At 35.7% G+C, this 14,835-nt stretch overlaps 1 protein-coding gene across 2 annotated transcripts in view; it reads right to left on the bottom strand.

Annotated features, from left to right (window-relative positions):
- The window catches only part of EXOC2 (exocyst complex component 2), a 131,015-nt gene that overhangs the window by 93,170 nt on the left and 23,010 nt on the right, over nt 1-14,835 (bottom strand). For both annotated transcript variants that reach the window (XR_008209953.1, XM_052697562.1), the window contains exons 5-6: nt 8,021-8,134; nt 3,231-3,355 (exon numbers count right to left, since the gene is read on the bottom strand). Coding sequence is in view for 1 of the 2 variants with exons in the window: in XM_052697562.1 (XP_052553522.1) it covers nt 3,231-3,355; nt 8,021-8,134 (239 nt within the window). In the remaining variant the exon portion in view is untranslated. The remainder of the gene's footprint in view (nt 1-3,230; nt 3,356-8,020; nt 8,135-14,835) is intronic.

Raw genomic sequence — 14,835 nt, 5'->3', positions numbered from 1 at the left:
AATTTTGCATCTCACCTATTCCTCCAGAAACAATTTTAGTAATGCTCATCCTGAATTCTTTGCACTTATCCTTTGAGGAAAATGTAGTAACAAAACACTTTGGAGAAAAGCCATGACATCTGGCATGAAAGCTGGGTGATGGTATCAAAGATTTCCATTTTTCTTGCTGCTACTGAAACACTCTTGACATCCAAATTAGCTGTTGCTTTTAACAATAGAGCTCTCTCAAAAGATGTAATTTTTTTTTCCAGTTAAATTCCCTCAATAACATTCTGCATGTGGGGGAAGAAAGGGCAAACAAGTAGTTCTGAACTAGAAACCTGAAATTCAAATACAATAAGCTTATTTAGACTGAAAAGAATCCAAAACACTTCTTCATTTGCCAATTAATAGGAAATCTCAAAAGAAAAATGCATGTTAAAATACCAGAGAAGACAGTTGTGACCTTCAATGCACTCTCATGAACAATTTAGTCTCAGAAGTTAACAACTAAAGACTGCATTGGTTTTTATATTCCTTGAATTCCAGTGTTATAGCTTTGAATGTATAACACATTAAGATCTGAAGTCTCCAAATTTCTTTTACAACGTCAAAGTCATTCTCTTTCTTTCTTACTATTTTAATTCAACATTTACAACAACTCAAGATACACGTCTGCTTCCTTTTGAATATGTAAGGGGGATCACTGCGAGGAAGACAAAACAAGACACTGCTTACAGATGAAAAGTGGCACCAACTATGAATCATCCCAAATTTTTAAGTTCGTAATTGATTTGAAGAACTACATGGATAAACTCTAATTTTAGGTAAAATAAACATGGATAAGAGATGCCAAACACTATTACATATATCAAAATTTACAATTCAAGACAGAGCATTTAGTGAAATAAATAAGTTTGCTTTCTCTATTATTTCATTAGTTTTTTTTTTTTTGCATTCCAAATAGCTGCTTGGTCTCTCTATTTATCAGTCAAGCAGTTTACAAAGACAAGAAGCCTCTATTTTAATAGACGGGACAAGAAAAGAAAAATTGTGTCCTTTCTAGAAAAGCCACAATATTTATGATTTGCATTAACTTTCTCTAAATGCTACTAAGCCTTCACTAGTCCAAAAAATAATCTTAGAAAATAACACATATTCACCAGCACTGCTTTTTTTCCATACCAGTAACTATTGGGAAATAAAACTAACTCGGTACCCTTGGGAGTATTTAACAGATTTGGATGTGAGAAACAAATCACATTTTAATGTTGAGGATAATTTAGGATTTTTAACTATTACAAAAAAGCAGCACTTTGGGTTTCCAAGATACTGAAGAAATCCCCTTAAAAATAGCCTAATATCAGTTTGAATTCTTAGCATTTAATAAAACATTGGTTAAAAACAGAGTTAAAAAATGTCACAAACACATTCTTCCTCATGTCTTCTCATATGATCACCACCTTTACTATTTCTACCAAAACCTTCAATTCTTCTCTTCTGTTACTGAAGTCTTCTCTAAATTTAGGCCACAGTTTTCAAAGCTGACCTATATTAGGTCAGTTTTGGATGGGATAACAGAGATATTAAGAAGTTAAGATCTGTTGTGAGAAGAGTTGTTGAATTTCTTAAAATGAGATCTTTCCTATCAAAGCATGCACATCTGCTCCCGTGGAAAAGAAGTTATTACCTAAGAATGACTAAATTAGGTGGATAGACAAACGCTATTGGCCACTTGGGAAAATACTGTCATCTGAAGGGCATGCCGCAGGTTTTAATCTTGGGCAGGACTATGAGTGGAACATCAAGTGAAACAGCACTTCTTTCCCTTCTCTCTGAGACACAGAATTGGCTATCAGACGGTTAGTGAGTGGCCTCTAAGTTGGTCAACAGAAAAGCAGTATTTATCCAAAGCAGTGTTCTGAAAACCAACAGAAGTTTTAGCTTGAATGAAGCTATGAAGAGATGGATACAGGTTTACTTAGTCTATGGTACCCATAATACAGGATCAAAAATGGAAATCCTTCAATATATAAGGGCTGCTCTGAAAGTAATGCCTCCTAGTGTATGATGCTGGCCCACAATATCAGTGGTGGATGCCGATAACATGGCAATACACGTTGAACCTTCCCAGTGACGCTCCATTTCATTTTATTGCCGTGTGACAGATGACGGCAGAGGGGCAATCTGACAAAACAGTGCAACACAGAAGTTCATATCAAGCAAAGATGAATTCCTCTATGTGGAAAAAGTGGCACCCATTGACATTTGTTGACCCTTGCTGAATATTTATGCAGAACATCGGATGTCAACACAGTGAGGCAGCATGCTGTGTGTTTCAGCAGTGGTGACAGCATCAGTAGGTCACCTCCATCGGAGAAAATTTTTTATGAGCACAGCATGCAGACTTTTATGCATCGCCGGCACAAATGCATAGCTAATGGTGGTGACTACATTGAAAAACAGCGTTTTGTAGATGAGAATTTGCTTGATCAAACAATGCCGTTCTTTTTGTACCAGATTCCGTGGAAATAAGTAGAAGGCATTACTTTTAGAGCAACCTATGAATAATAGTTACACTATACACATGTGTGCTGCATTTTAGTAAATGTCAAAGCTATTGGAAATGGCCCACTAGAGTCACATTCTTAGCCAGCACAGTCCTTGTCAGCAGGTATTGTAGTCCTATCTAGTTACGCTTTTACCTGAGAGACATTTTATGTCTCAAGTAAATGTGGATGTATTTACACATATAGACATAAATACATGTACACACACACACAACTATGTATACAGAGAAAGACAACTGATGTAATCTCCTTAGTGTGCCATTTTTCCTGTGGTAAACAGAATCTAAAGGTGGAAAAATTTCCTAAATCTGTGGGTACTAAATTTTCATATAAATAATACAGTCTGATTATGGCATAAGGCATCAAGGAATAGAAGCTTTTACGTTGCTGTAGTCTGTAAAACATATAACATCTCTTGTTCCACATTTCCTCACTTTTCTGGATTTGTGGGATATAGTTTCAAAAAACATCTTCAATTCCTGTCATACTTTTGGTGCCATCATTTGCAAATATACCATAGCAATGAGCTAGCCTGTCTCAACTTGTGATCAAAGTAACACAGAGATCAGACTTGTATGCTTCCAGAAAAGACTGCAAAGAACAATGTTTTTAATATAAAATTCAACCACACATGCAGATACAAACTTTTCATTTATACCATATGTGCTAAGTAAAATTTACCTGACAGAGCATCTTGTGCTTCAAAAAATGTGCTGAGACCTCCTTTCACATAAGCCAGACTCCCCTCATTTTTCTTATTGGCTTGTTTCTTCAAGTTCACAACAGCCATTTTGAGCTGATCAAAACTGAAAAGAAAAACCAAAACGCATCATGGCATTCAAACAACAAAGAAGGTCATCTAATGAGTAAATAGAACGAGTTACTTGGAAAATAAAGACAGCTACTGCTGCATGTACTGCTAAAGAGAGCAATTACTAACTAGTTTGATTCATGATAATCACTATTTACTCTTAGCCTGAAACACCGTGGTTTTTTTTTTTTAGTTTAGTTTTTAATTTTTAAACTTAAATGGAAGATTCCAATTGCATGCAATGAAATTCAATTTTTATGGCACAAACTAGTTAGGAAATTTCTTCTAAGTACACATTACTGCTCCTAGCTAACTGCCTTTATTGCATGAAACAGGAGATAGTAAATCACTTAGTACACTATACTGACTACTGCAATATTAGAGGTTTCTTTAATATTGACATTTGCTTAAGTACAGATTAGTCCACAAAACGTTTACATTTTCTGAATTGCTTTAATATTTTCATGCTAATTTGCAAATATAGCTCAGAATTGAAGATAATACTGGTGCAAACATATAGAAAAACTGAATGGATTCCTGCGTCATGAAATCAAGTGTTTTTGTTGAGGCCCACTGATTTTTTATTTTATTTATTTTTTTTTTTTTTGAGGAGGCTTGAAAGTACAATACTACTATTCAACTTATTATTTATGTAACAGGTTTCTTTTTGCCTTAGTTTCCTAATATTTCTAGACTATTTCCAGTTCATATTTGACTTCACGTTTTTATAATTCACAAGTAGCTGCAATAGCATGGAATCATTGGATGGCGTGGGTTGCAAGGGACCTCCACGATCATCTAGAACCCAATCCTTCTGCCATGGGCAGGTTTGCTAACCACTACATCAGGCTGCCCAGGAGCCTCTTAAGTCTGTTGCTGAACACTTCCAAGTATGGTGCATCCACAACTTCCCTAGACAGCCTGTGCCAGTGCCTTCCCAACCTCTGAGTGAAGAATTTTTTCTCATTAGTTACGTTCCTAGATTCATTATAAAAGCACAGTGACAAAGAAGATCAGAAATGCAAACACATGATTTTCACCTTTAAGAAGCCTTTTATCCTACCTGCAGGACAAACCCATCTCCCTAATACAAAAAAATTCAAATGTAATAACTACACCATACATCTGGGTGCAGAGGAAAACAGTGAAATAAGGAAATTAAGATATACAGCAATTCCACGAATAGCCTTTGTCCATTTCAAACTGTGGCAGAAGATATGGTAACAAAAAAACAAAACAAAACTTTAGATCAGGCAGTAAGAAGGCTATCACCACCTGCAGAAGGATATAAAAAGAACACTGGTGCACTTTATTTTTTATACCAGCAACGTCACAACATTTTTGCTTTATTTCCTGTTTCCATCTGCTGGTCAGAAAGTACACTGCTCAATGACTGAATTAGTCTACCTGGGCATACAAGAAGTACTTACCACCAGCTTTTTCAAACTAACAAAAATCTGTACGGAATCCTTTTTAAGCACTGTTTCATATTATCTGATGATCTAATTGTATGTCTAAATAGTTTATTTATATTTGTCAGGCTGTTGCTGGGAAAAAAAAAAAAAAAAAGATGCTATTTTGATTACTTAAAAAGAATTTCCTTAAAGGAAAAAACATACATAAGCTAACCAAAACATCAGTGCACCACACATTTAGCCCTTCCAACACCTGAGGTTACACAGAGGACAAGAACTAAATCTTTCCTCTGTATTTCCTGTACAGCAGCACAGATTATACATGGCAGATAAGTCAAATTAATAGCAACAGAATATTTCTAAAATTAGACACTCTGAAGTGGGAAAAAAAATTGTTTCTTAAAGATACAGTTAGACTCAAAACATGATCAGATTTATCCTATCTTTTGAATCATTCTTCTATTTAATGTTTCCAAACTTTCTGAATTTTCAATACTAAAATTTTAAGTTTTCTAAAACAATATGAATCTTATTATTTTACTAGACTGAGGTGACCACGATTTAAAAGCTGTTGATATTCAAAGAAAAATTGAATGGTGTTTCCCCCTCCCCCCCCAAGTAAGATTAAAAATTTATGCAGATAATTGAAAACAAAAAAAAAACCAAACAAAAAACAACCAAACAACATTGAAATATTTCTTAATAGGAAGCTTCATGTTAAGATGACAATGGACTTTCTGGTGTAGTATGGGGTAAAATAGGACCAGACAAGGTAATATCAATTAATAGAACATTAGATTGTACAATAGATCATTAGCAAAATCAGTGTTTTTGCTGACACCTTCTCTTATTACAGATATAACCATTACATTATACTGCTGCTTATATGCCATGGTAATAAGAATCAATTTTTTTTTTTTAATCAGCATCCTTAAATGTAGCTTAATCATCTATGACATGCACAGGTCAAATCAGATCTCAGCTTCCAGTGGCGGTGATTCAAAGTGGCTTTCAAAGTATCTTGCTTGTAGGGTTTAAGCCATCTACTATTGTTTTTAATCTTCATCTAAACTTACTGTTTTATTCTTAGTAAACCAGGAACAACTGCTATCTACCCTTGAACTGTCTATGTCTTTCAGAACAGCATTTTATAGTAATTTTATTTACTTCCTAAGAGCACTTAATTCATTCACACTATATATGCAAATATTTACATAATTCTGTTCTTGTGGATCAGCTACCACCCTTCCTGAAGCAGAGGTCAAAATTAGGCAGAACAATTTAATTGACACTTAAAACAATGCCAGTGAGACTATTTATCCTCATACCTTATAAAACACAGTCTTGCTGACACACTTCAGAGGATGTATTTTTACTGGACTGCTAACTAGTATTTATGGCATGTTTCGAACACCAGGTCGTTGTACTACCATCACCTAACTCTGGGTCATTCCCATAGCTTTCCACAAAGACTGCTTTGCATCCCACCACGCTGCCCTTCCAGGAAATATCATGAAGGTTAAAATCTTCTACAAGAAGCAGGGCGAGCTCTATGGAGAGACAGTATCTCAAGTCAATTAAACATAATTTTGTTTACTCCTTCATCTTACTGTAATGTCACCTTTCCTGGTCTCTTCAGCCAGCACTCAACCATCCTGCTACCCATTCCACTACGAAAGAATATTTTCAAGTTGCTCATTCACAAAGGTCAAGTCCTTGTCATTTCCTCCCCAGGCATCTTCCCCAGAAAGCCTGTTTGTATCCATCACAGAACCCCAGGGTTACCCCATTTTACTCCAGTAATGTTCTTGTCTAAATCTATGCGTGGAGCTACAGCTCCCCTATTTGTTTCCCAGATTGTAAGCATGTAAAGTCACTTGAAGCTGGTCACTTCCAGTTGGTTTTGACTTTCTCAGCAGCTCTCTCAGTTCCATCACAGGGCCATACACGCAGCACTCTGATCTCTGTACTTTCAGTTATCTGCAAGCTGCTATCACAATTCCCTGACATTTCTAATTTGAAGGTTTTGTCACAAACTGCAAACCCACTGGCAAAAAACGTTTCCCTTTCATTATTTCAGATGAATCACATTTCTCACTGACAGTCCTTATTCATCAATAGGAAATTCATGGCTATAGAAGAAACAGAAGTGAAAATGCCACCTCTGAAACTAGTTCTACAACCAGCTGTGAACCTACAGGATGCTTCCACTACTACTCAATCTTTCTAAGCTTCACCTGTAAATCAAAGAAAATACCTGGGCCCCCACGTTCTTCATCTTTGTACCCAGAGCTTTGCAATCACTATGTCCTACATCTCTCTTGGCAGACTTAGGGCTACCCACATAAGTGAGCAACAGAAGGGCAGAGCTTACAGCAAACTTCTTAAAAACACATCAAAAGTTGATTGTTCTTTCTTACTGTATTGTCTTCTCAGCTTTATAAAAACCCGAAAGCCATTTTGTTGTGTTAAACACAATTAAATCACCCTACTGTTACTTATTTCAAAAGATGCCATCTTTGTGTGCATATTAGGTAACAATGACCTCTCATTGTTTTGACTCCTTTATCTACCATAAATTAAGAGTAAATTAAATTATTTCCCAAGTAGATCAATGGAGATATTTTTGAGCTCTTAGAACAAACCAAAACACAGTCCTTCCCCTTTGCAAAAACAAAACACCAAACCACCTGATCTTATAATTACACAATGAAATAAATTTGCAACATGGTACTTCCCTTCAGACTGCTGATCAGAATACTCAATGGAAAGCAAAATTCATCCTCCAGTAAAAATGGCTTCAAGAATTATCTGAACACCAGCAAACAGAAGTTTCATAACTCACACAAGCAGACATAAAAGTGTTTTAAGAGTTTTACTCTTAGTCTGTTTATCAACCTCATCCTGAGCCTCTAGTCACAAGTTAGCATCTGGAATTTCCACTCAAATCCATGTTACTTAATTTCTTTGTTCATAAAGGTATTCAAATCCGAAGCAAGGCAACTGCCATCTCACACAGAAAAAAAATTAGGCCACAAATCAAGACTGGTTAAAACTGATATTTCCATTGTGAACACATTGAGTAAGCAGTCCTTGTTGATTCCAGTCTAAAGTCAAACAGAAATACCACAGACAGCAGAGATTACAGGTATGTGACTTTAATGTCAATCACCAATGGCACATCTACTATACAAGAAAATCTATTTGATGTTATTAAAGCAATTATTCATACAGTAGCAACAAACCTTGTTGTTGAATGGTTCTCAATCAGGTACCATGCAGCAGAGAAGTTTTCACTAGTGAAATCAGCACTCATCCCAGGGAACAGCATCTCTAAATCTTTTTGAGGAAATCTGCCTCTGAAAAACAAATACTCATTACTTCAGTAAGAGACATTATGATGAATTGTTTACAGTTTAAAAAGTTGCATAAAACAGCAGCTCAAATTCCAACAAAATGTAAATACAAACTTGCAATTCACTATTAAAAATAAATCTGGTATTTCAGACACAGTATGACTGGGAAAGAAAGACTGAAATCTAAACTAAGTAAAACCTCTTCTATCATTTTGATTTTATCACTATGCATATGAAAGAAAGTACTGTATGAAAAATATTTTAAAAAGAAAGAACTGCTGCATTCAGAAAACAGGACAAACTCACTATGATACTACTGATATCCAAGCAAGAGACCATTAATGCTGAATATATTTTAAGTCAACTCTACCCTTTAAAAAGGGAAATATCTATTCCAAGTAGAGTAAATCAGAATATTCTCTATCATCTATGAACTAGTTTCTATCCAACATGACAGGACATCATCAGGTTTACTGCTTGTAAGTGATCTTGCATCATCCCTGTCTAGAGGCCAACCAATTTGCAGCAGGAGTCCATGTGTTTTTAGTCAGTCTTACAATGCAGAGAGATAGCCTGTGAGCCAACTGCTCGCGAAAACTGATTTCTGCAATGTCAGTTTTCAAACTACAAGCAGTTTTGAAGATACTCACATAGCAAATATAATTCATTTGTTTTAAGTCAGTAGAATAAAAAAAAGTTAAATCACTTGTGATGAAAACACAACAATATTTTTCTCAGTCCAGACACACACATAACACTTGGCTCAGCAAGTGTAATTAATTCACCAAGTTTATTAATTCCACTAAGCACACTTAATATATCACCAAATGCACTTACCACTCTGTTCTTTACCACCAGTTATATCCAATTTTCAGAAACTAATTTTGCCAAAGTACCTTAAAGCTTTGTTATTTCATTTTCAGATCAGGAAGTCAATAAAATTCCTCTCTGATGTTCACAAGCTAGGTGAATTCTGCTATACAAAGTACTTTAGACATGAATGCAAAACTGCAGTATCTTGCATTCAAGATCAAACCTGGGGGATGGGAGTCAATCCAGAATCTGGTATTGGAAATTACATTAAAAGTGTACAAGAAACTACCTGAATGGGCTGCAAAGTGATGATTTGTTAGAAAGCTGTTTCTGTCTGTAGCCAAAACGTATATCAAGACGGCTGAAGTTGCTTTTAATACAGAAGACAACACAAAAAACAAACAAAAAAACCACCAACAATTTAAATTAAGAAAATCTAAAGGCAAGCATGTTAAGTACAATTATACAAAAATAAAATTTGTTTTCTCCAAATTTCTACTCATATCTAAATGGTTATTAGCACACGCAGGTTCAAACAAGCACATACATAATGACCAGTACAGAAGTCATTCATCAGTAGCACCTGATTAGAACAAGGGTATGAAACAACACTTTTTCAAAATGAGAATGTATCAAAGGAAATGCAAGGAAAAGTGATGAGAGATACAAGAAGTAGAGAAATAGGGAAAACATTGTGAGAAACAAACACAGCAGTTAATAACAAAGATCCCAACATTTCTCTGAGCTCAATGAAAATAATACAATAATGCAATATAAAAAGTAATAATTAGTAGAGATTCAAGATTATCCCATGACCCTGAATTTCACAAATGCCTGTTATGTTCCTTGAAACATACTTGAAGGCAATATCTTATTTTTCAAAGTATTCAAAAGAACAGAAGAATTTACAGGACAGGATTTCATATGTGATGACACGTGTCATCCATGTCCAAAAATCCTTTCACATTAAATGCATATGTGATTGCACCTTTCTGGTATGATTTCTTAATGCTAAAAGAAAATCAAAACAATAACAACAAAAAGCACTTTTGGTTACCTTGAATGAGACTATGAACTTTTTATAAACAATATATTAGTGCAGGTAACACAATACAGAAGCATAATTTTGTTCTTATTTTTCAGAACTTCAATATATTTTCTCAGAAGCCAACAGAAACAGATACAACACAGAAGGTACATATACTCAACAAATATACCATCACTAAACACTACTATTGCTACAAGACTCCAAGATATATGCATGACAGTTTAAGCTTATGTATAAGTTATGTAATTCATAGAAAAAATATAAATACACTGAGATAAAGACCAATTATTTAGCTAGGGATGTAATAAATTCCTGCAAATGAGTTTTGCCCACAGACTGTGTGACAGAAACAAAGTTTTTTTCAGTTCAGTGTTTGACTGCATTGAAAAGTTATTGGAAGCTTTTTTCCAGCAGATGTATTCGTGTAGAGCCATAAATTAGCAATGCGTTTATGGCTGCTTTTATCTATGCGGACATTTTTTAGAGACAGTCACAACAGAGTAGAAACATGAACGTGTATGTGTGTGGTAGGTTAACTGTATGTTATACTCTATGGTGTAGTACTCTTATTTTTAATCATAAATTCTACCAGTAGTTTTTCCACTAACATATATGGGTAGCTTGAACTGACTTGGTACAGCTGTCTTTGCAACAAGCTGCTCACTAAGAAGTTCAATCTGAAAGTGATTGAACTCAATCTCTCAAACTTTCTCAAATGTCTGGCCAGATGGGCCTAAAAAGAGATTGACTACACAGACAAAAGTTTGTTTCATTAACTTCCATTAGTAAATTTAATAAATAAGTCCTTAGACATTGTTCTCATGAAAACTTGCTTACCATTCACTTATAAACAAGCACATATGCGACTTGAGAAGTATTTCTGTTTTACTCATTTTGACATCATAGGCTGAGCATGAACTAGTAGGAAAAGTTGAGATCACGCTAGCACACAGTGAGATTGTCCATTGCTCTTCTGCTGAATTGCTAGTTCTAGAGAAATCAATTCAGGAAGCAACAACTCTTAATACTTCATCACTGATTAAAAAGCAATCACTGCAAAAGGAGCTGGCAACCAAAAAGGAACCCAGAAAGAATTTAAAGAAAAGAAGTGGTAAGTTTAATGTATGTGAAGATTCTGCTGAAAGTGTGAAGTTAGAGAAATGCATAAAAGTAAAGTGCATTTACATGCTTTCTGCTAGGCAGGCTATTTTACTCACTGCAAAGCCAGACCTTGTACTAAAGCTCTGGCTAACATTTTAAAGTAGTCTTATTCATTCCTCAGAACTATCAGGCCATAACTTAAAAGACAAAGGAATTAAAGTTTTACATACTGTTTATGTTCATGAGATAACCATAATAAAAAGAAATTTGGTTTCAGTCCGCTGTATACTTTCACATTCCTCAAACATATTTTGACTACCTCTAATACAGTCATGCAGAACTCCAATTGCTTCCACGTAAAGGGCATACAAATCTGCTTTGGATTCAAAATGCATTGGGGGGTATAATCAATTCCCTTCGGTTACATCTGCCCAGCAATACAAGTTAATCCCTACATCATCCCAAACTTAGGTTCTGTATAGTCCTTAAAAATCTTACTACAGAACTTGCACATATACAGAGCACTTACATTCTCCAGAGGTTTCAGATCAGCTGTGATCTCCATAGGTAAATCATGGGAGTCATGGGAACAGTCATGGGAACAGAAAGCAATGGATACAAAAAAAAAAAACAAAACAAAACAACAACAGGGCTCTTGACTATGAATGCAACACTAAGTTGTAACTTCTGTAAAGATTATATTGCTCCCAATCTTGGTGTGTGTTTTCCAGCATACATGACAATGTACAGCAATTAAAAGCCAGTCCAAAAGCAGAACACAACGACCAAAAGGTAACTTGAACCTCAATTCCACAGGAGCTTATAGGTCAAAAGAAGCAACTTTAAATAAACACAGACCCTGAATAGCAACCAGTGTAAACAGGTCAACCTAGAGCTACTCTACACTCCCTCTCTGTCTGGTACCAGAGTCCTAGAAGCAGACTTTGTACCAGCTGTACTGTGTTAATCCTAGACACAAGAAGACCAGCATAAGGGACACTGGAGTAGACTAAACAAGACAAATCAAAAGGTACTAACAAAGATCCCTCCAACAGCAAAGACACAGATGCACTCTGACAATTACTGTCTAATAGTTCTGGGTTTATCAGAAATATGACAACAAATGACAACCATATCTGAAAATGGCAGAATGTGGTAAAACTTGTTAAGAGATTAATACGCAGATACCTGAAATTGATCATCAGCCATACAAGAAGAAAACACTGCTATTATTTTTAGCAACATAAAAATACGACACACATTCTGCATCTCTCTCCTACAGGTTTCTTAGACACCACTGTGATGAAAGTTTCCACGAGCCTATCATACCCAAGAATGAAGTTTCATACAAGTCATTTAAAAATAAACACGTTACCACAGGCTCCAGAAAGCCTCTTCCCATCTCACAGCAGCAAAATGATGTTTGCCATTAGGTGGCAGCGTAAGATCATCTCTTCCCTCTGCCAGATGAAGTGTTTTGGAAGCTGGCGTGGGAAGAGGGAAGCATCTGTATTGAGTGGGTGGATACAGAAGTATGTGGAATGTACTTAACATGTCAGCATTTGCTTTCATGTAGGAGATGTATCCACCATAATGACCTCTGCTACATGCAAAACAACAAACAATACTTAAAATTTTTCAAACTACTGCAGTTACTGCTTTGTGGAGAGGAGGTCTAGCAGTGTGGAGAGAAGGCAGGGAATATCTCACGTAAAGGACTTATGTGAGAGGGTAAAAATGTATGCAACACATCTGAGAAAGCAGTTCATTCACAAATCTCAGGCAAACTTAAATTTTTCATCATCTGATTTTACTCAGAGCTCTTATGAAACATTTCACACAAATTATCTTTCCCAGAACTGTTCAAAATTTAGGACACAGTCTACCGCTCTGTTCTTGTAAGTATTTCAAAGGGTGAGAACCAGTCCAAGTACTGCAACATCACTGTCACTGTTAGTACTGTTAGTACTTCCATGCCAACTTTCCACACTTCTCAGATTGAGGTCACTACACCGAATACTCTTTCTCTTCCTGAAAGCTATTTAAGTCTCTTGTAAAGACTTCTGGCTACATCTCTGTAACACCACAGCCAGGAATAATCCTTGGGGCGGAGAGTGGCACAGACTTGCTTTGCACTTAAAGCCAGATGATGATAGAAAACTAAGGCTTTAAGTCCTTATGGCATCCGGAAAACTATAAACTAGAACTCACATGTTAAACGTTTTAAATATCTGCTTTATAATGTGAACGAAGTACTCGATAGCAAGCAAGCAACGTGCATTAAATGACAGTGCTGTAACAAAACTTCATTGAATTTACAAAATAACTCTTAGAACTAAGCACAGTCTATATTAAAATAAAATAATCTCAAAGGACAGGTGATCTACATCTTTCCGAACTGCCTTTTCTGTACCATTTGCTGATGACTGACAACCACCTTCTGGAGAACTCCTCTCTCTCTACTTGCAGGCTACCCTCTTCCTGCCATTTCTTCAATGTGCTCCTCTCAGCTCATTCCTTATTTTCTCACTCTGTTTTTCTCTTTTGTCCCTTCTTTAAAAGGCTTTTTTGTTGTTGTTTTTTTTTTTTGTTGTTGTTGTTTGGTTTTTTACTGCATTTGCACAAGCTTGGCACTCCTTTTCTTAACGGCCATGAGGGTGCAAGGCATGGGATTTGAAATTCCAGCAAATCAGACCAATATTAAATGTGTCAGCTTCAAAATTCAAACACACCCTTTATTTACACACATTAAAAATGGCTTAAAGAAGCTAAAGGTATTAACAAAGAAGAATGCTATGAAATCTAGTCTCCTTGTACATACAATTGTTCTTCACCATATTAGGTTAATTTCAAAACATCCCAATATTTCAACAATTTTTTTTTATCATTTCTAGTAACAAACCATTCCCTTGCCTAGTAATGGTTAATACCAATAGCCTGCTTATCTACTCCCTTTCTTAATTTATAATTGCCCATCTTTCCAACGCTGTGGAAAATATTTCTCCCTACTCACCCATCCGTCAAGTACTTGAAAACACGTTTAACTAAACAATATGGTATTAAAGATTATTTTATAAAAGCAAACATTGTTTTGCTCCAATTTTTGAAGAAAATTATGAAAAATTTCCCACTGGGGGAGGCATTTAAAATTGCACACAGAACAATCCATCTATAGTCACAACTTTAAACATCATGCAGTTACCCACAGCACATGGGTAGCCCTGGTATTTCATGTCTTTTCCCATCTTTTTCTCCTCCCCATGACTTCTCGTTCTCAGTCCCTCCACACAACTACTTGTAATGCTTCCCTCAAACTGCTCATTTTCAACAGTAGTGCACACCATAATCTTCCCATTTCGCCTCCACTGAAGCTGGAGGTCAGCAGACCACAGACTTAGACTTGACATTCCACTTCCCTATTTCCCCCATGTCACAAAACGGTTTTTGTTTCCTACTTGTATTTATTTCTGAACTTCCTTTTAATTTCTTTTTTACACAAAACGTGAGGTTTCATTAACATGCTTATCACGAATGCTTCCAAATAAAACTCTTAAAATATGGTATTATTAGTTTAACAACCATCCAAACAAATGACTCCAAACTAATCCTAAACTGATCCTGTTCAGGTTTCTGGAAGACAATTCTTAACCTATCAAATTCACACTGTCATGGTTCTAAGTAGTATTAATTTTGATTCTACATTTGAGTCCCACGTTAAACATTTCCTTAAAATGAGAGCAAG

This window comes from Tympanuchus pallidicinctus, unplaced genomic scaffold (assembly GCF_026119805.1).
Source record: "Tympanuchus pallidicinctus isolate F22 unplaced genomic scaffold, pur_lepc_1.0 scaffold31, whole genome shotgun sequence".
In the NCBI taxonomy this organism is placed as follows: domain Eukaryota; kingdom Metazoa; phylum Chordata; class Aves; order Galliformes; family Phasianidae; genus Tympanuchus; species Tympanuchus pallidicinctus.
This window is presented reverse-complemented; position numbering and strand designations above follow the sequence as displayed.